Below are 21,056 nucleotides of genomic sequence, written 5' to 3'. Positions count from 1 at the left end.
TCCAAACCATTACCAAAGTACCTGAGCTTCTTAACCTCTTAAAGACAAAATTTGGCAACAAAAAAGCAAATAAAAGATGCCAAATGAACAAAAGAAGCGCCCTATGCATGCAAAATTGTACATTTTGGATCATTTTTGTTGAAGCAATTTTATCTTCAAATATAAATAGCTATTTGCAGCCACTTTCATCAATCTCTCTTGGCACGAAAATATAAATAAATAACTACTTCTTTTCAAGTCGACTATTTGATACATTTTCTCTTCTTGAGTACTTGAGTTTTGCCCCTAAAGCAACAAAACTGCTCGTTTTACATCCCATAGTGTGTTTGAAGTATTTTTAGGTGTCAATTTTAGCAAAAAATTTAAATCTAATGTGAAATAGAGCCTAAACCTAATCAGCGAGTTCAAGTTCAACAATACTAATTGTATTTTTTTCTTGCAGTTCACCGCTCTGACCAAAAAATCAAATTCAGAAAACTTGGCAAGGGTGAACACTGTTCTAAGAGAATAGCGCACGTTAGTGAGTGTTTTTCGTAATTGAGATTTTTTTCTTTTGATCTACACTGCCTACACTGCCAATCTATCAATTCGGATTTTTTTAGGACTTTTTGTACCAGACTGTTTTCGTTCATTTGTCTGCTTTATGAACTCATGTTTATTAGACTTTTTTGTTTCTGACTTTTTTGTATGGGACTATATGACACACAAAATTATGAAACGTTTTTTATAATGTTATTAATAACATATTATAATAAAAATTGGCAGAGAAGCTCTTTTTCCAATTATTGGTTGTGAAAATTGAATCAGAAGTTACCACGGCGACAGTTTTTTGTTTTAAGCCAGAATTTGACTTACCAAAAATTGTTTTCCGAGCTTGACTTATAATAATCGTTTAAAAAATCATAAAAATTTGCAGCCCTGTTGTAGTTAAATTGTATAAATAACAAACTTGGCAAACTAGCAATTTTATTTTTTAGCGTAAGTCAGCGTGCAATTTTTTAAAACAAATGATTGTAGCAAAGACATGGCAATTGAGAAAATAGCCTTGAAAATTTAAAATTCAGATACAGAATGTTGATGACCGGAATAAATTTTACCCTTCATATGGTTTTAAAAAACCAGACAGATTGTATCAAAGCAAAGTTTTGATAATGGGAGTGACTTTCCTTAACTTGTTTGAAGTAGTTTCTGACAACAAAAATGATTAAATATTTTTTCTAACACAGATTCTATACTCAAAATAGAATAAATTTTTTTTTATTTTTAGACATATCTGTTCAATTTGCGTGCCATTGATCTTTTTTTTATTGTTCCGACCATTAAAAATGGGGAGGAACTTTGTATTCGGATGCGTTTTAGTTTTTTCGTTTGTTTTCCACGCCAAATTAGGCTCCACAAATAATCGTCGGACTAGCTTGAGTGATAAATCCTATTAAAGACTTTTCAGTTGTGATTCGAGCGACATTAAAAAGCTTTGAAATTTTTTTTCACAGTTTCGATAAAAACCGGTTTGAAATTTTTGATTTTTGGTCTAATTTCGAGCTAATAAGGTGACCGTATATGCTTAAAATAGCTCATTTTAAGCTTAAATTCAGCCGTAAAAACTTAGTTTTATTCAAGTAAAAATAGCTTCTGGAGTTTTTTAACGCAATTTTGAGAATCAAAAGCTTTGAAATTCAAAAAAAATGTGCAAGAAAATTGATTTTTTTTTCGTTTTCTCAGTCATTGTTCTGCATAAACGGTTTTACTATGAGTCTCAAATATGTCTAAACTTTATTTTTTTGCTCAAAATTTTTTTAATCAAAACATGCAGAACAAAAACGACACCAATTTGTAAAAAAAAAATGGTTTTTCGTAAAAGTTTTGCATGCGAACATGCTGTGTGAGTGATATTACCATTTTAAGTTTAAATGTGTACAGAATGTGTTCAGAACAGTGAATACTTCAACTATGTGAACATCAAAAAAAATAGCCAGTTCCAGCTACCCAGAGTGCCATTTGTAGAATCTTTTTGTGTTACGCTATTCGTGTTTCATTAATCGAAACTTAAAATTTTTTAAAAACGTGTTTGAGTCGGTCTAAGTTTACTTTTTAGAAACAGCACGGACTTTTTTTGTTCAATTTGTTTAAGAAACAAAAATTTTTTCTAAAAAACAAAATTTTTCATATCATGCTCTAAATATTGTTGCCCTGAGCTAAAAATTAGAAAAAAATTATTTGTAATCATGTTTCAAGTTTTACCAATTTGACCGAGTTTGAAAAATAACGTGCAATATATTTAGCGTTATTGATGCGTATGCAGTGAAATAATCAGTCTCATAAGTCGTTCCGAACTTAATTAAGGCATTTTAATTAGTCTAAATAGTACTTTGCTAAATTGAATTTTTTAAAATTTGATCATTTCTTTTAAAAGCGAAATCGTTTCCATAGAGCTTTCATGGAAACACTCAAGCGAAATACTCAGGGTTTTGCTCTGATTTGAGCAATTTTGTTTTGTCTTATCATCAATTCAATTCAATGTTTCAATTTTGCAGCCGTTTTGCATACTACTATGTTAACTGTGCGTAGTATTACGATGTAAGGTATGAAAAATTTTTTTTTCAGATTATCTTATAATTCTAACATTTGAAATTAGTTTCAGTTAAACAAATTTGAACAACTTTTCTAAAACTCAAATGCAAGTTTTTAGTTAAAAAATCATTTTGTTTTGCTTGAATTGAATTACGAGTAATTGTCGAGCCGGATCAATTCGTCGTCTTCTGCATTACTAACTATCCCAAAGGACATGTTGGTAATTTTTTAACAAAAATTTTTGCCTGTAAATCATTTTTTGTGTTCAGCTCAGTTCATCAAAATTTGAGCTTTGTAAAAGGACACCATCAAACACTGTCAGTGAAAAATTTGATAATTTTCTCGCAAAAAAAAAATCCAGCTAACACCAATGAATTGGAACAAAGTATTTCATTGATCAAAACTGTCATCAAAAATTAATAGAATATATTATATGTAACTCTTGAGGATCGCTTAGGACAATCAAATTTGCAAAAAGAAGCCATCCAAGGCACTGATCAATTTTAAATGACCTATTGGACTTATTCAAGGCGTGAAATAACATGAAATAATTTCATGGTATTTGATTAAACAGACCTATTTTTAGAACATAAAAATCGTTTGTTACATTTTTTAGTACTTAAAATTTCAACTGTTCCTTAAAAGTTTTCTTTTGAGGCCATTACAAACATATTTGGCCTAATGTTTTTGTCTTACGGCAATTTTTTGTGACGAGACGCCCGTATAAAAGTTACGGTTTAGGAAACTTGTAGAGATCTTGGTCAAAAAAAATCGCATTGTTACTAAGAAATCATAACAACGTGAGTCAAACAAGCTGTTAAAAAGTTTCCGCTGTTGATTGTTGGAACTCGTGTGTCATTAACTAAACAAATATACAAATGACACACTGGGTAGTAGGAGCGGGCGAATTATTTTTTATTTTTTTGTGAAGTTATAATTATTCTGAACATATTCATAGCTTACATCGTCAAATCACACAAACAATTACTATAATGGCTTGTAAACGTTCTGGATATAACAAAAAATTGCATTGACAATAAAAAACGTAGCTTGAACAAAAAATTTTCTCCTGTTTTCTGTCAAAATCTTTTTCACTTTTGAGTTTTTAGCTAGGGCTTTCATTGACCCAAGTTCTCTTCTGTGAGAAATAATTTCGAAAATTCAGTTTTCCTAAACATCATTTTTTTTTCGAAATACGTAAGATAAATCCCTTCCGAATTATTTGCAATTTTATTTTTTTAATGATTGTTATCAGAAAAAAAACATGACTAAAAGCTGCAAAAGTGATTGATGCAGAAAAAATTTAGTCGCAAAATTATCTATAAAAGATTTATTGAAAAAAATCTAACTAAAAAGATCATTTCAAACACTAAACGCCTATTGGATTGCAGTAAAAACTAATCAATTTCCAATATAAACACATAATTTTTTTAATTGATGCAGTCCGTCAAATTTTGCCCCTCCCGAGGGCTACTTAAATTTTGGCTGACTTTTGTTACACAACTGAATCATAGATTTTAGACAATATTCGACTTTTTAAATAGCATTTTAGCTGAAATTTTGTACGCCATCCGAAAGATAATGACTGATAGTACCAAACATAAGTATCCTCCATTTTTTTGTTTGATTATTCTACTTTTGTTTTCCATTATTGCGTAGTGTGTACGGCAGCAAGCTCATCGAGCTCAAAATTTTTGAATTGAGGCAAGCTAAATGTACACATTTTTGGTTAAACAGGTTCTCAATTTTTTTTGAACATTTCATTTTTGTTTCTCTGATTTCTTCAGATACGCTGGAAAACAATCAAAATATTTAGCACTCTGCTCCGATAAAATCTAATTTTTATGTTGTTGTTTGATTTTTCGAAAAGTGAAAAAAAAGTTTTTGGGCTTGATGTACTGTCGTTTTCCAGGCGGTTTCAAAAACCTAAACAAGACAGCTTGTATCAAGGCGAAGCTCGGAATGTTCAGACTGCCTTTTAAAAACTGGAAAAAAAAAATCATAAAATTTCTCATAGTTTTTTTTGGAAATCATCCCCACGCGCTATGTGAATGAAGTACAAAATGATACGTTTTGCACATAGCAAACTATTAAATAGAACTAATTAATTCTTCAATTCAATTTTTCTGACAGATTATACCTCCGCTTACGCATTAATAGCAAAAGAAATTACATCGAGCGTTAATTGCCCTGAATTCGTCAAAATGGCCATCTTTAAACCCCCATTACTTTGCAAAAAATGATCTCAAGTGAAATAATATTTTAATTTTGAGCTCAGGACAACAAAACATTTTCTTTGACATTTTAAAAAATGTCCGCCAAAAAACTGCTGGCTAGGAAGCCGAAGGCTGTCTGGCTAAAAAAACACCCCGAGCTCAAATATTTCGTCATTTTCATCGAAAGTCGGAGCAGTAATTTATATTTACTTGGTATGATTTATATTCATAATTTGATAATTGAGTAATATGCCGTTTTCTGAAAGCAGCGAATTCATCTGCCTATGCGATCACTCCAAACAGAATTAAGGCAAGCGTATTTTACTTGACGCAAAAGATGTCAACTTTGGTTTGGCATTGCGCGCGGAGGGAAAGACATTCGAAAACAAAATTGAGTGAACATCATTTTTTAAAAAAAAACTTCAGTTACGTTAAAAGTCAGAGTCGGTTTATTCCTGACTTGTTCATTCGTTGAAAAAATTTGTTCTGGTTACTGAAAACGGAAACAAATTTTACTTCACGTATTTTTAGGCCAATTAAAGCAGCATATATAAAAATCAGGTGGAGTAGAAAAGATGAATTTGAGAAAATCCCTCTCAGGCTAGATGCAATGAACTGTTCTGAAAAATGTCAAAAAACAATGGATTTTTTTCCAGCAAGTTCGTTTTTTTTTGCCTTTGACTTTATAACAAATTAATTAGGATATTGATAACTAGTTCTTGAAACCTAGTTATCAGCCCGCCATTGCTAATTGTACATAATTGTTCCGACTTTCGATACGAAAGTAACGGAATATTTGTGCTCGGGGTGGGTTTTGTTTTCTTCAGACAAATTTCGACTTTTTAACTAGCCATTTTTGACGGCATTTTTTACATCATTCGAAAGGTATCGTTGTCTTGATCTCAAATTTGAAAAGATATTTCACCTGTGCTTATTTTTCGTAAAGTTATGGGTGTTTAAAAATTGCCATTTTGGCCAATTTGGGACAATTAACGCACGATATATTTCGCGCTATTAACGCGTAAGCGGAGAGTTAATCCGTCTTAGAAATCGTTCCAAATTGGTTGAAAGAAGCTTGTTTGCCATGAATGATTTGTTAAAAGGAGCGAAATCTATTCTTTTGTAGTTTATATGGTGTGTGGGGGGATGATTTTCATGGATTTAGAATTTTTTATTTCATTTTTTTTACATTTAATTTGTTAATGATATTTATGTTATTACTGCTCCATAAAACTTAAAAGGCAGTCGGAACATTCAGGGCTTCGCCCTGATACGAGCAGTCTTGTTGTTCCGTTTTTCGGTACGAAAGTAACGGAATATTCGTGCTCGGGGTGGGTTTTTTTTTTCTTCAGACAAATTTTGACTTTTTAACTAGCCATTTTTGACGGAATTTTTTTATATCATTCGAAAGCTATTGTTGTCTTGAGCTTAAATTTGAAAAGATATTTTACCTGTGATCATTTTTCGTAAAGTTATGAGGGTTTAAAGATTGCCATTTTGACCAATTTGGGACAATTAACGCGCGATATAATTCGCGCTATTAACGCGTAAGCGGAGAGTTAATCCGTCTTAGAAATCGTTCCAAATTGGTTGAAAGACGCTTTTTTGCCATAATTCTTTCGTTACAAGGAGCGAAATCTATTGTTTTGTACTTTATATGGCGTGAGGGGGGATGATTTTTATACAAAAATTTTCAAATTTTAGAAAGAAAAATTTCATTTTATTTTATTTCATTTAATTTTTTTATGTTGTTTATGTTATTACTGCTCCATAAACATTAAAAGGCAGTCGGAACATTCAGGGCTTTGCCCTGATACGAGCAGTCTTGTTGTTCCGACTTTCGATACGAAAGTAACGGAATATTTGTGCTCGGGTTGGGTTTTTTTTTCTTCAGACAAATTTCGACTTTTTAACTAGCCATTTTTGACGGAATTTTTTTGTATCAATCGAAAGGTATTGTTGTCTTGAGCTCAAATTTGAAAAAATATTTCACTTGTGATCATTTTTCGTAAAGTTATGGGTGTTTAAAAATTGCCATTTTGGCCAATTTGGGACAATTAACGCACGATATATTTCGCGCTATTAACGCGTAAGCGGAGAGTTAATCCGTCTTAGAAATCGTTCCAAATTGGTTAAAAGAAGCTTATTCGCCATAATTGGTTTGTTACAAGGAGCAAAATTTATCCTTTTGTGTTTTGTATGGCGTGTGGGTGGATGATTTTCATTAAAAAATTTCAAATTTCAGAAAAAAAAATTTTCATTTTATTTTTTTCTTACATTTAAATTTTTAATGTTATTACTGCTCCATAAACCTTAAAAGGCAGTCGGAACATTCACGGCTTCGCCCTGATACGAGCACTCTTGTTCTATTGTAGTTTTGATTCGTTCTCAAACAACAGTAAAAAATTAGTGGTGTTATCACAAGATGAGAGATGAAGGAAAGCTGTCTGCAAATGCTGTTTGTCATTACAATTAATGCAATTTGTTTTTGCAAAAGGAGAAATTATTGTGCGGTGGTTTCCCTTTGTGTCATAATTATTGATTCAGCTATTTATAATTCAACTGGTTTTCCAACGTTTACTGGGATATAACCCGGATATTTTGAGGAAGTGATCACATTTGGTTATTTAGTGATATTTTCAGTTATGTGGCACAAAACATGCCATCAGCCATCATGTTTCTATTAAGCAGTCCCATAATCGTGTTTTCTGGCTTATTTCCGGCTATAGGGCAAATTTGTGGAAACATTTTCCGCTGTTTTGATTAAATTTGGGAAGTTGGTAAAATGAGTTTTGGGAGCAGTTTATCATCATATCAAAGCCGCTCTACCCCATTCAATCATGTCTGGACCATACGGTGGTGTAATATTGAAATAAAACGCATCAAATCTGGTTTAGGGCCCAACCGATTTTCAATTGCCCACCATCATTAATTTATTACTATCGGCCGGAGTCCAATTTATCCCCTATCTGAAAGGCATAGATGGGCGGGTGGACCATATAGATATAATAATGTTATTTGATGCTGTTCATCGTAATAATAACAAAAAAGAAAGAAAGCAACGGGGGGTACAGCAGCCTAAATAAGCACCTCCCCTTTCATTCCGCTTTCATTCTGCTCAGATTTGGGCTGTAATTCTAGTACCCTGCTTCTGCTTCTGCTTCCCTTCTCTTCCCTTCCCTTCTCTTCCCTCCATACCCTGACCTCCCCTCTGCTTCTAAGCCCCCACTCAACCGATTTTCTCATTTAGCCTAAACCCTCATAACATGTAACTCAAAACTTGTCTCGATAATCCTAGGAGATTTTTTCCCACCAAGCCTCAAATCAATTTTCGTCCTTCAAAGACTTGCGCGTTTAAGTTTGTTCTTCAGGTTATTTGAAATAGCATAGCAATGTTTGAGTTTAAAAAACGAGGTCACGCTTTGTTCTTCTCCTGTTTTGTTGGTAATTTGGGCGGAGTGGGTTATCCAAACAGTATAATGGCAAAAGGCAATCGATTTGTATGGGGTTATAAAAATTTATGGAGCTGAAAATACGCTCGGGCTATTTTCACTGTAGGGTTAGAGATAGGTGGGTTAAGTACGTGCTCTTAACTTTGAGGGCAAAATTCAAGTGCCTAGCGACTGTATTACCTTTTATTAGTATGCTTATTAAAATGCGCCACTTATTTTTACGTCCACCAACTTAGACCAGAATAATTTTCAATTTGTACCCGTGCCAGGCCGTGTGTGCTTACGAACAGAGCATGCGGTCGGAAAACAGAACAATTTTATGGCAGACAGTTGAAAAAACATTCAGCTGTCTCCTTTTTTTCAAAATAAAAACATTTTAATTAAAAGTGACAGCCGGGAAAAAAACCATTGGGTGATTGAAAAAGGCACTTGTTAGAAATACAGATAATTTAGGTTAAAATGTTACTGCTTATAACTCATACTAACGCGGTAATGTATGTTTTGAAAGTTTGATTCAGTAAAAAACTACCGTTATAGCAAGGTCTTTTGTCGGTGTTATCAAGTTTTCGCTTTGCTATTGCTGGTCCCTTCCATTTGTGCCTCTGCTCTGCTTTGTTGAGAGCGCGGCGGCCGGACGCGAGTTGGAGCCCGGTACTTTTCCCGCGTCGCAAGGGGATTAGAAGGGAAAGCAGGAAAATGTAATACACCAATCATGTTGAAATCCCTCTATGGGCCGCCAAACGAGCGAACCCACTGCTGCTACCAAACGCAGATACTATTTAACAACCCCCCCCCCTCCATTTTCCTCTCTACTATTCTTTCTTTATTTTCCCTTTCCTTAGCGTGCCTGATTTTCCATTGCGAATGCGCCCAATGCTAATAGCCGTTCATTCCTGTTTTATTTGCGGGCTATTTTATTCTCAGTATTTAGCTGCTTTCAAAGCCCAACACGCTCCCGCCGCTCTCTCGGATTTGTATTTGTGTTTCTGGATTTTGGTACAATATACACGCACTTCAGCCAGAGCAGCACGCAGAGGACAGGACAGGACAGGACCGGCTACAGGGGTGGTGGTGGTGAATGCTTAACAGTTACTCCGTTTTTTACACATTATCCCTTTTTCGATTTTCCTTCATTTTTTCAATCATTTAAATAAGCTTTTCTTTCACTTTAATTCCAATTGGTGCTAGTTGCAGCCTAACTTGTTTCGCAGCGGGTATTTTTTCCGCAATTTGGCTCCGCTAACAAAAATTTTAGCTCTTCCGATTTTAGCCGCTCGTTCTATGAAAGTGCCGCGTTTGGTCCCCTTTAATTCCACTAGTTTGTCATTTTCCCAGATTGAAATGGAGCGTGCTTAGAACCCCGCCCGGTGATTTCTCTAATCGTTACGGCCGGTGCTAGCTTTTTTCAGTCCCACTCGTTTGGCCTCTAATTATTCATTCATAGGCCGGATTTCCCATTTTGAGACATAGCCAACAATTTTCGTATTTCGTTACCATTTTAACGTCTCTGAAATGGTTGTGTGGCTTTTCAGTTCGAACTGAAATGCTAGTTTCTTTCTTCTAGAAAACATTAGGGCTAATAATTTCAAATGAGTTATCATATATTTTCCTTAGTTTTTTTTAAAAAATTTTGTGTTTGTGTTTTAGCAGAAAATGGACGATAACTTAAGCTGAATTGCACAAAAAAAACACGCGTTGGAGGTTCGACAAAACCAACTTCATTCCAACTGCTAGCTTAATCGCCGATCTGCCTCGTCAAAAAACTGACCTCAAAATTTACCAATCGAATAACCTGCGAACATTATTTTTATTTCAAGTATTTAAACATAAGTGAAATTCTTTTTAGCGGCAATTACATATTACTTGTCTATAACTGTCTACAATTCCTCCGTTTGATTTCGCTTTTTGGTTTAGTTAATTTACCCAGTTGATTAGATTGGTTATACTTAGTTATTAATTGAGGTTCTTCTGTGGATGAGCTCCATCTTTCAGGCGTTGTGCCATGCTGACGCAATTGGCGACCCGCAGTTTTTGCACCTCCACTTATTTCACACTTTTTCACTGGAAAGTTCCATCACTATTAAATCACTTCTCGTTCACACATCGTTCACGACCAGTCAGGATCAGTTGTCAAGGTCAGTTAAGTTCAGTCGCTGCTGCCTGGAGGTCAAAGTTTCAGGTCACTTGCGGGTTGCTAGAGCAGATAGCTAATTATGCATTTGGTGAGCGATGTCTCCGATTCGGTTTACACTTTGCTTAACTACCCCCATTTTATCAACAGAGTCAAACTCGTTATAATAAACTACCTGCTCATAACTAGTCTCATTCTGCAGCCCTGTTCCGCTGCAATTGGGCGCCAAAAAGTATTGTCCAAGTCATCGAGAACCCAAAACTCCGAATCAGACCAACCCGAAATCATTTCATCATCTGCAAGAATATCCCAAATCGAAAATATGCCAAAAGTGAAAACAAAATTAAAGCCAGATGGAAGAGAATGTAATAAATTATATGGTCAGTTGGTTCAAAGGTCTGGATTGAATGAACTGCAGAAAAAACAGAATACCAGCTGTCCAAAAACACAAGCGGGCGAAAATACTCAAAATTGGTACGAATACTTCAAGTATTTAGCCCACGGAGAACCTGAGAAAGAAATTTGTGGCCTTCCCGGATACAGTGCTGTTATCCCTGAAAAAGACGAGCAGAACAAACATCAATGGGGTATTCTGTTCACTCCTGAAATTGATTATGCATTTACAAATAAGGAAATAAACGAGTCGCACATATGGTCTGTAAAATCAACCTGCAAAAATCTGTTCAGAAAAAATGAAACAACAACTCACGAAAACTCAGATGAAAATTCAAGTTTACCACTTGAAGATTTACTGAGCAAGTTACGGCTACCATTTTGTGGTTATTACAATATTTTAATAGAAGAGGCTTTTCCTCAAAATTTCACGCTTTACAACCAGTGTATGCGACCACGAGACACATTGCTAACTTTGCAGCATATTTTGGCACCACATTCAGGGAGTAATAGCACCCCTCTCATAACTGAGTCAAATTGCGAGGCGGTGCTGACTTATTTAACGACAAGCGACTACAAGGCCAGTGTGAATTTCTACGGGCACTTCGTGGCGTCTCTCGCGAGGTACGATTGCCGAGTGCCAGGCAAATCGGATCCCGACTACACAGTCGGCGCCGTCTGCTTTAACTGTGCCGTGAGTAAAACCGATTTCCGTTTTATTTGGTACACTTTAGTTTTTAGGACACTTTCAAACAAATTTGGTCATGTCACATAAGTGAAGTCGAGCTAATGCCCAAAGCAATGAAAATTAAATTCACAGCCAATAAATTGCTCTAATCTAAGAAGAAAATTTAAAAAGGAAAAACTCTGTAAGTTTACAACTCCTATGAATTTTAATAGATGTGACCTGAAAGTTTTTTTGATCTAAAGTCTCAAAGTACCTCAAAAAATTGTCTAGCTAGAAGTTCTAGATTTTCTTCTTTTTTGAGATTAATTATGATCCAATGATTTATAAGTACGGTTGTTCAAAATGTTTCAACCACCGATTGCTACGATGCCAATTGTCTGTCTGTCCTCCAATCTTTTGAAACTATCTCTTCCTGGTTGACCTCCATGCTCCGAAAATGGTTCCCATGCACTGCCTTAAATGGAGTTTATGAAAGAATGCTAATCCTTCGATTCTCATCTACATGAATTCTATGTCTATCATTTTTTAAAAGCATTTTTCAAAAAGATTTTGTTTCTTAAAAGATAGTATCTTAATTACGGGAGGACCATTAAAGATGTACTTGTGAGCAGCATTGACAATGTCCAGTCTACAAAAGTTGTTGTTAAAATCTTTTTGCATTGATCGATACAATAGTTTCTTTCAAAAGATTACCTTATTAAGTTTTGTGCCAACCAACATAAACAGTTTTCTCTGAAAGAAAACCGAGTTTAAAAATACAAAGACTAGCAAATTAGGCAATTTTACCATTCTGCGTCACTTTTCTTTTTATTTTATTTTTAATCCGACGTTTTCTAATTGGCACGGGTAGACTCTCAACATCATTTCTACATGCACTTATCAAACCACTTAGCAATGTCTAAACTCTTATTTCGTTTATTTCCGTTTTTTTTTTGCTACGAATTTTGAATCGCAATTATTTAAAAAGAGCAACAGAAGCTCCAATACAGAAACTACAAAAGAAATTTTGTAAAATTTATATCTTCAAAATGTCATAAAACAATAAATTTCTATTGCTCAATAAAACAATAAAGAAATGTCTTTTTTCTATTCTAATTTCAAATCTTTCTTGCTTGTCTTTCAGTTTTGTTTTTAATTAAGTTCTCTTGAGTTTCACAACAGCTCTTGGTCTCGTTTTTTGAATAAAATTGAAATTTCGAGTAGTAAAAAAATCAACGTTAATTTCATATCCTAATTAACTTTACAAAACTTATCTCTTGGACTGAATTTTTATTTATACATGAAAACATGTTGGCCTGAAACATATCCATTGAAGTAATTTTAACAAATCTGACAACAAAATTGTGTTTTGTCGGGATCTGATAAAAGTTTAAGGCAAATATGGTTACTTTGATCGTTTTAATGGGGGTACAAAAAAAATTCAGTTATCTTAAGAGAAAAATTTTAGGAGTCCATCAGCCAAAAATGGATGTCTCAAAATAGTACAAAGAAGATAAGACCCTTTAGGTCAACAGTCGAATCCCGACCACCGCACCCCCGCCCCTATATATCTGCTGGTGTTACGACTCACGAATAGTGTTTGTTTTGCATAAAAAAAGTTTTACGCATACGCTAAGGCTATTTTTTTTCAGAATCCCAATAAACCGTTCAACATTGTAAAAGATTCCATAAGTTTCGGCCTTTCAAGTTGTTTTAACCGCTTTGGCGTAAAGCTGGACCCTTGGTCCAGGTAAAGTTTCCGTGGTACACCTTGGTTTGCTATACATGTTTTTACGAGCTGAAGAACTTCAGATATTTTTTGTTTCTTATCATAAAGTATCGCTATTAAATGGAACCTACAAAAAATATAAAACGAATATTAGCCGGCTAACAAGGTGATCGTAAGATGAAATTATTCTTGTTGATTCTAAATTTGAGCAAAAAACGGAGAGAAAAAGACGAGCTGAATACTCTATGACCACTCTATATTGCACGAAGAGAGATCCGCGAGAAAAACTGATATGTTAAACCAAAAATCTGAAAAAAAAAGAATTGTTTCAACTCTTTTCAGAAGCTAAATTGTTCACTCTATATTTGATGAAAAAGCTAAAATGAAAAATTTTAAACAGCTTGAGCTGTTTTTCTCGACCGTGAAAATGTTTTGAAGTTTTCTGTAATCAACTGAATTATGATCTAAAGGTTGTCGATGACTCGGTTCCAATTGAACTTTATTTGAGGCTAATTTTTCATAAGAAAAAAAAACAAACCCAAAATCAAATTTTGGTGGCCGTAACGAAAATTTGATAATGGTTTTACATTGACAAATGTATTAACAGTCAATTCTTTAGTTTTTTGAAAAAATTCGCACAATGCACTCCTATTATTTTTCTAAATTTTACTTTCGCGAATTGTTAATTGAATAGAATACAAGCTTGCTCAGAATGTATATCAATACCAAGTTAAAATTCATGTGAAAAATTTAACGCTTCTGAAACATTTTTTCCCTCTTTTTTGTTCAATTTTTATAAATCCTGGCAACAACAAAAAAAGTGTGATATGCTCTTAGATGCCTTGCAAGGCAAGAACATAGTGAAAAAAAACCTACGGAAAACTTCTTTCAACTTACGTATAATGTATATCGTACTGCGAGGAAGGCAGAAAGTATTTCTATGCCCTCGATAAACATGAACATGCTATGTTGGTTACCTTTCGGACATTAAATAATATGTGGTAACTAAACAGTTTAGTCTATGACATTTAGTGCTGCTTTAAATTATCCAGACAACACAAATAAAAACATGAGAAATGAAACGCGTTTTTCTCAAATTGGATTAATTTTATACAAACGATGGTTAGAGTTTTAGCAGAATTAATAAGGTGAAACATATTTAGCTAATTTCAGGTCGCAGTATTTACCCAAAAAATGATAATTTTTGGCTTTTACGCCGAAGAATAATCCCTGTCAAGTACTGACAAACTTATAAAGGAAACAAAATTTAATGAGTGTATAATTAAAAAAAATTGCGCAAATTGATCAAAAGTTATTAAAAAAAATGGGTGTTTTAATTAATAAAAATGACACTTTTGTCTATCAAACAAAAATAATTTTCCAATGCAATTTTTTTTAAAATTGTGTCAGCCTTAAACTCTCTTGAACTATGTAAGAAGCCAACTTTTAAGGAATTAGCCGAAAATTTTATATTAAACAAAACTGCTCGTATCAGGGCGAAGCCCTGAATGTTCCGACTGCCTTTTAAGGTTTATGGAGCAGCAGTAATAACATAAAAAATTAAAAGAAATAAAATGAAATGAAAAATTTTTTTTTCTAAAATTTGAAAATTTTTATAAAAATCATCACCCCACACGCCATATAAAGTACAAAAAGATAGATCTCGCTCCTTGTAACGAATCAATTATGGCAAATAAGCTTCTTCCAACTAATTTGGAACGATTTCTAAGACGGATTAAATCTCCGCTTACGTGTTAATAGCGCGAATTATATCGCGCGTTAATTGTCCCAAATTGGTCAAAATGGCCAAAATGGCAATCTTCAAACCCTCACAACTTTACGAAAAATGATCACAGGTCTGAAATGATACGAGAAATGATCTTTTCAATTTTAAGCTCAGGATAACAATACCTTTTGAATGATTTGAAAAAATTCTATCAAATTCAATCAAAAATGGCTAGTTAAAAAGTCGAAATTTGTCTGAAGAAAAAAAAACCCACCCCGAGCACAAATATTCCGTTACTTTCGTATCGAAAGTCGGAACAATAAAAAATTTTAAAATTGTCGTTATTGGGCTAAAATTTTTGAACAGAATTTCTCAAAACAAATTACACCATAAAAACTCAACTGAAACTTTAAGCAAGTTGCATCTGCATCATGTTAAACAAATTCCACCCAGGATTAGATAAACCCTGCTTAAAATTTTACGTTTTTTTGGATAATTTAAATCAGAACTTAAGCAATTCAAAATTTTTGTCGAAAGGAGCTTCGGTATAAAAAAAATCAGCTTTTGTTTGATTTTTATTCAGTTTATCAGACTTTCGCATCTGACCTCATCGTTGTTTAAAACGTCTAAGCTGAGCCGCTAAACGAAGAGGTCCAAAAATGGTTCAGATTTCCTTTACTATCCATAGAAGTAACAAAATTTATGAACCCGGGTTGACCTCCATGTTCCGAAAACGCTTATCATACAATTCCATACATCAAATGTAACGAAAAATGCTTGCCATAAAGTTTTCAGACAATTTCGAAAAATGGTTGGTAAAAGATATAAACTAATTTCTATGGCTGTTTGATTCTAATAAAACAGTCATCTGATAAAAAAACCGAGGTAAGACTATCATTTTTTGTGGAGACACAAAAACTTTCAGAATTACCCTAAATTTTTTTTTCGTTTTTTTTCAACCGCAAAATGAATTTTGAACGTTAACAGGCGTTTTCCAAAAACTTGTTGCATGCAAAATTTATTTTTTGGGTGCATAACGTAGTCCTGGATATATATCCTATATTATTATTGGATTTTTTTTCCTTTTCGCTAAACTTTTATTCAAAAACGTTGAAAACTCCTATATTTTTTGTTTGGTGTTTTTTTTTATACCTGGATCAATGTCTGATAAACTAAAATTTCAAATTTTTAAATAATCATCGTTGAAAAACTTTGCAAAAATTTATAAATTTGTTACTTACGTTATATCGCTTGTGACAGACAGCTCTAAAGAAATCCTGGTCATTTTCCATGCTTTGTAAAGGCAAGACCATTCAACCTTTAATGCTTTGAGTAAGCCAAGGTCTTTGTCAGCTGCGTTAGTTTATAAACAGAACCCAAAATTTTTCAGAAATAAGATTTTGAAAAAAAAATCAAGTTTTTTGTGTATGGAACAACATCTATCATACATTTTTCATATATGGAAAATTGCTTATCTTAGAGATTACATAAACTTTTGTGTACCTATGAAATTGTATGAAAATGTATGGCAAAAAGTTTTTCATATATGGAAACTGTATGATAAAAATTTTCGGTCAATCCGGTAAGGTTGAGCACTGAACAAAATGGCACAGTAGCAAAAGAGGTTTAATAGCAGAACGCTAAATTCAATTTATTAAGGGTCACAATTTATTTTAAGGAAAACGGTTTGATGAACTAGTCTTATGCTACAGAGTTAGAAATTAAAAGAAGCAAAAAATAAAAATTGAACTCTATGTAAATTCAAGCTTAAACAAATTTAGAGTTCTAAAAACAGTTTCGGTTGCGTTTTGGGCATTGAATAGTTTGTGGCAACTAAACATTTTAATCTATGGCGTATAAAGCTGAGTTAATTTATCCTGACAAAACGATTAAAATTTGAAAACTGAAACACGTTTTTCTCTACTTGGATTAGTTTTAAACAAAAGTGATTTCAACAATCTTGGCGACCGTAGCAGATTAGGGGGGAAGACGCTGTCTCTGAGGATCCAGGACTGTTTTGTCTATTTTGAAATATTTTGAGAAATATTTCGTTTTCGGCTGACTGCTTCACTAAAAATTTTTCAAAGGCGAAATATACTAATATGTACCAAAATCTGCTAAATCTGCTTTTCAAGACGTGCCTAAAAACGTTTTTTTTACCTGATTTTTTTTCAAAAAGTAGGCTGAGGCACAGGAAATTTGATAAAAGCTGGATCTTTCTAATGATTTGGGAGAGCTTGAAAAATCAAAATCATTGATCTAAAAACATTTTGAAGAAATTGACCAAAACTTGAAATTCTACCCCACTTGAGAGAACCCTGGATGCGTTTTTGAGCTACCCAAGGGAATCACTATGACATAATTGCATCAGTAATTTTTTGTCAAGAAAAAAGCCAAAACTGATTGGTTTTTGGTAAATATTTGGGCCTGAATTTAGCTGGCTGACATGGTTTGGTGCAATTCATTTTGCTAAATTCCGGCAAATAAAAATGACGCCAAAAATAAAAATTCCCGCTGATGCAATTATGTCATAGTGAGTCCCATGGGTAGCTAAAAAATTCAAAATACATGTTACAGTTTCTCATTTTTGTTTAAAAAAAATTAAAAGTTTTTTTTGATAGCCAAAAAATGTCAATTTTACTAAATAAAGTTCTTGTCTTTAGTTCAAAAACAATTTTTGAAACGTCCTGCGCCAATTTTTGCAGATCATTTCAATCCTAATTTTTGTGGGATTATATAAAAGGGTGTGATATAGTTTTATCAGGAATTGAGCGGGTAAAATAGTTTTTATCAGGAATTGAACCTGAAAAAAAGTCAAAAATGATCATTTTTGTGGAAAATAACTCGAACCAAACTTAACAAAGAAATCTGCAAAAACTCTAAACAAGATTTTTTCATCTTTTTTTGTCTAATATCAACCCAGTTTGAATATCAATACTGTATATTCAAATTGCATGGTACGAATTTTGTCTAACACTTGTTTCAGCAACTCTCTGTTTCTCTGCCTTACGGGATAGTAAATTATTTAAGATTTTCTTTTGGATTTGACCGTAATATCAACGCAAAGCCTGCTATTTTTTTTACAAGTCAACCTTGTATCTATTATTATTCTGACCAACTCACGAGTTGGGAAGGAACTACAGCTTAGCATAAAAATTGTTCCACCCGATTTCGCTTCCCTCAAACAACTATTGATATTCAGTTTTATGTTAATTATGTTTTTATTACCGTTCAGGTTTCAGATTCTTACCTATTCCAGTTTTCAGATTCTTACCTGTTTCCTGATAGAAACCAGAAATTCTAAGCGGAAAGCTGATTTTTGATTTGAATTTTTCCGCTTTTTTTGTTTTTTGATTTTGTTTCAAGTTCAATTGTTTTGGTTACAATATTATGTGCAATTTAACCAGTTATTTTGCTTTCTGTCAAAATTAATTTGCGTTAAATAGAAAAAAACGCACCGTAAAATTTTTTCCTGCAATAGTTGAGTTTCAGTTGGATTCATTTTGAAAATCTGCTTCAGGTGCAAATGATGACTTTTAGGGAAGCAAGGAGCTCAGAATTATTCAACCAGTTTTATGTTCCTGCAAAACTGTTTGATTGAAAAAAACCTTGCTTCAAAACTTTTTTTAGTCTTTTCTTATTTTTACTAGCGTTCTTGGGCAGCCTGAAAAAAGAAATTCAGCCTAAAAAACCAGGCCATTCGCCTTAACATTGCTGAAACAGGAAGAAGCAGATTGAGTCGTGTACCTTGCTCACCTTTTATTCTCTCGCAAAATTGAGTCTTGAAACAGAAACTTAGTAAGCCATAGTAAAATTGGCATTTTGAAAATAAACTTATGTAGAAAAGTTGAAAATCGAAAAAAAAATAAAAATAAAATTAATTTTAATTGCTTTAATTCAAGATTTCAGAGCTTAATTCTTGCATAAATAATCTGTTGTAAGCCTGGTCGCTCAATTTATTCGCTCGAATTTCAAATAAAATTAAAAAACTAAAATTGGTGTTTTCTCGACACTGAATCATCACTAAAAAATCTTCAATTTAGTATATCACTCGACTTAGTTCAATACATTTTTCTAGTAATTAAACTAAAACACACCCGAATACAAAAATCTTCCTTATTTTTCAATTATGAGTCCATAATTAGACTATAGTTAATCTCACTTTCGAGAACTTCTTAGACCGAAATTGCGGCTGGAAAAAAATAATTATGATACCTCACTCAAGTTGTTTACGGGTTTACTTTAACGTATCAGCAACCGCATAAAGAAGCACAACCTAAACTGTACTTGCTTCACATTTTGTGTAAGCTAGAAGCAACAAACAGACAAGACTGCTCATATCAGAGAAAAACCCTGAATGTTCCGACTGCATTTTAGTTTCTATGCAGTAACTTGAATTAAAACAATTCATGAAATTTTCAAAAAAAAGCAAAAGTTTCAAAATTTTTACTTGAGGCTTTTTTTGAAAATCATCCCCACTTTGTAAGGTACAAAAAGATATATGTTCCATATAGTAATAAGTTAAACAGACCAAAGAGCCTGCCTCAACCAAATTTGCTACTATTTCTTAGACGGAAAAAATTTCCGCCTGCGCGTTAATAGCATGAAATATATCTGGCCTTAATTGTCCCAAATTGGCAATCTTTAAACACCCACAACTGTACGAAAATATTTTTTCAGCTAAATTTGAGCTCAGGACAACTTGAAATAATTTTTGGAATGTATTAAAAAACTCCGTCTAAACTTGTTAGTAAAAAAGTAGAACTTTGTCGGAGAAAAAACCACCCAAGCATAAATAAACCGTCTTTTTTTCAAAAATAGTGCAAACAAAAACCCAAAAACTTGGTAGATTGAACACTACTGGTATTTTTCCTGCGTTTTTCTATTGCGATATGTTTTTCAATTTTGCTTTTTTCACTGAAAAAAAATGTTTTTGCGAGTATTTTTAAAATTTTCTTAATATTTTTTTAGGCTGTTAAGATTTTTTAGAAGGAGTATGTAGAAAAAGCTAGTAAAATGAGCTATTCAACAAGAATTTTGGCAATTGTTTCAGTCCTATTAACTTGTGATACTTGCTAATCAACGGATTTTATCTTTGATTTTTTGCGAATGAGAATGAACTATGAACTTGTTCAATGCTTATCGACTAGTTAGATTACCTCAACATATGTATTGCAATTACAAATGTTATTGCAAATGTATATATTTTTAAAAGATTAATCTTGGGCGTCTCCCCCACATTCTACTCTTCTAAAAACTAAGGGGAGCGGCGGTGAAGTGGTTACGTCTCCGCCTCTCAATCGAAAGGTCGGGTGTTCGAGGCTCACCATGATGGGTGAAGCAACATTACCCAGCCCAGAAAAATAACCAAAAAAAAATTTCATGTAGTTCTTAAACAGGGGCAAAACAGCGGTTCGCCGTGATGAGCTGTACAGCTCTTGTGTTGGTCCTTTTCCCGAGGATAAATGGTCTTCGAACCTCTTGTGTTTGGCAAGTTGCTGGTTAAATAAAACAGGGAGTGCGTAACTTTGAAAATTTAAAAATTGAACTCGCAAAAACGTCTCATTAAGAAGCATTGATGCCATCCATTTAAAGTGAAAAATTCAAAGCTGAATATTGCATGTCTATTTTTTGTTTGATCCTTGTTCTCAACTTTGTTTATTATAAAAATACAAAAAAACACTTGTAAAAATACAAAATACAAAAAAAAATACAAAAAGTTGTGCTTTAGTGCTTTCATCAAAAAAGGAATCCTAGTTTTATTCATTGTAGACGTTCTAAGAAAGTCTAGAACAATGTAGACGTTCCAGTTATGATGTATATTAGAACCAAAAAACCATTGAAACACTCATGGGATAATGTGCCACAGAGCAGTCAAAACCAATTATCATACTGAATGGTTTTTATAATTTTTTGTTATAGTTTTGAATAACATTTTGTCATGATAAGATGAAAACGAAATTTATTTTTATCTTTTAAGGAAATTAGCTATTCACAAATTTACACAATGGACTTGGCATTTTGCGGAGTGAGTTGCAGTTTGCTAAAAAGAAGAACTTATAAGTGTTCTGTAAAAAGATATTCAGTGCAAAAACGTGTCGTGTAAGCTGCTTAACAAATCAAACCCGTCAAAATGCGGCTGCAATATTTTTTGTTACGCATCTTAATAAG

General features: G+C 33.3%; 2 protein-coding genes across 11 annotated transcripts in view; one reads left to right on the top strand and one right to left on the bottom strand.

Annotated features, from left to right (window-relative positions):
• The window catches only part of LOC134840648 (uncharacterized), a 74,263-nt gene that overhangs the window by 36,527 nt on the left and 16,680 nt on the right, over positions 1-21,056 (top strand). For 5 of the 10 annotated variants that reach the window (XM_063856604.1, XM_063856609.1, XM_063856608.1 and 2 more), the window contains exon 2: positions 9,887-11,457. In XM_063856604.1, the coding sequence (XP_063712674.1) occupies positions 10,453-11,457 (1,005 nt within the window). In that variant the 5' untranslated portion in view covers positions 9,887-10,452. Of the gene's footprint in view, positions 1-8,921; positions 9,328-9,886; positions 11,458-21,056 lie in introns of those variants that run through there. The other 5 variants (XM_063856611.1, XM_063856602.1, XM_063856606.1 and 2 more) reach the window with 5 other exon arrangements.
• LOC134840652 (pre-mRNA-splicing factor ISY1 homolog) overlaps positions 1-21,056 on the bottom strand; it is a 360,405-nt gene that overhangs the window by 329,648 nt on the left and 9,701 nt on the right. The window lies entirely within an intron of this gene.

Source organism: Symsagittifera roscoffensis, chromosome 2 (assembly GCF_963678635.1).
Source record: "Symsagittifera roscoffensis chromosome 2, txSymRosc1.1, whole genome shotgun sequence".
In the NCBI taxonomy this organism is placed as follows: Eukaryota; Metazoa; Xenacoelomorpha; order Acoela; family Convolutidae; genus Symsagittifera; species Symsagittifera roscoffensis.
Note: the sequence above shows the minus strand (reverse complement) of the source record. Positions and strands in the feature narration are given on the sequence as shown.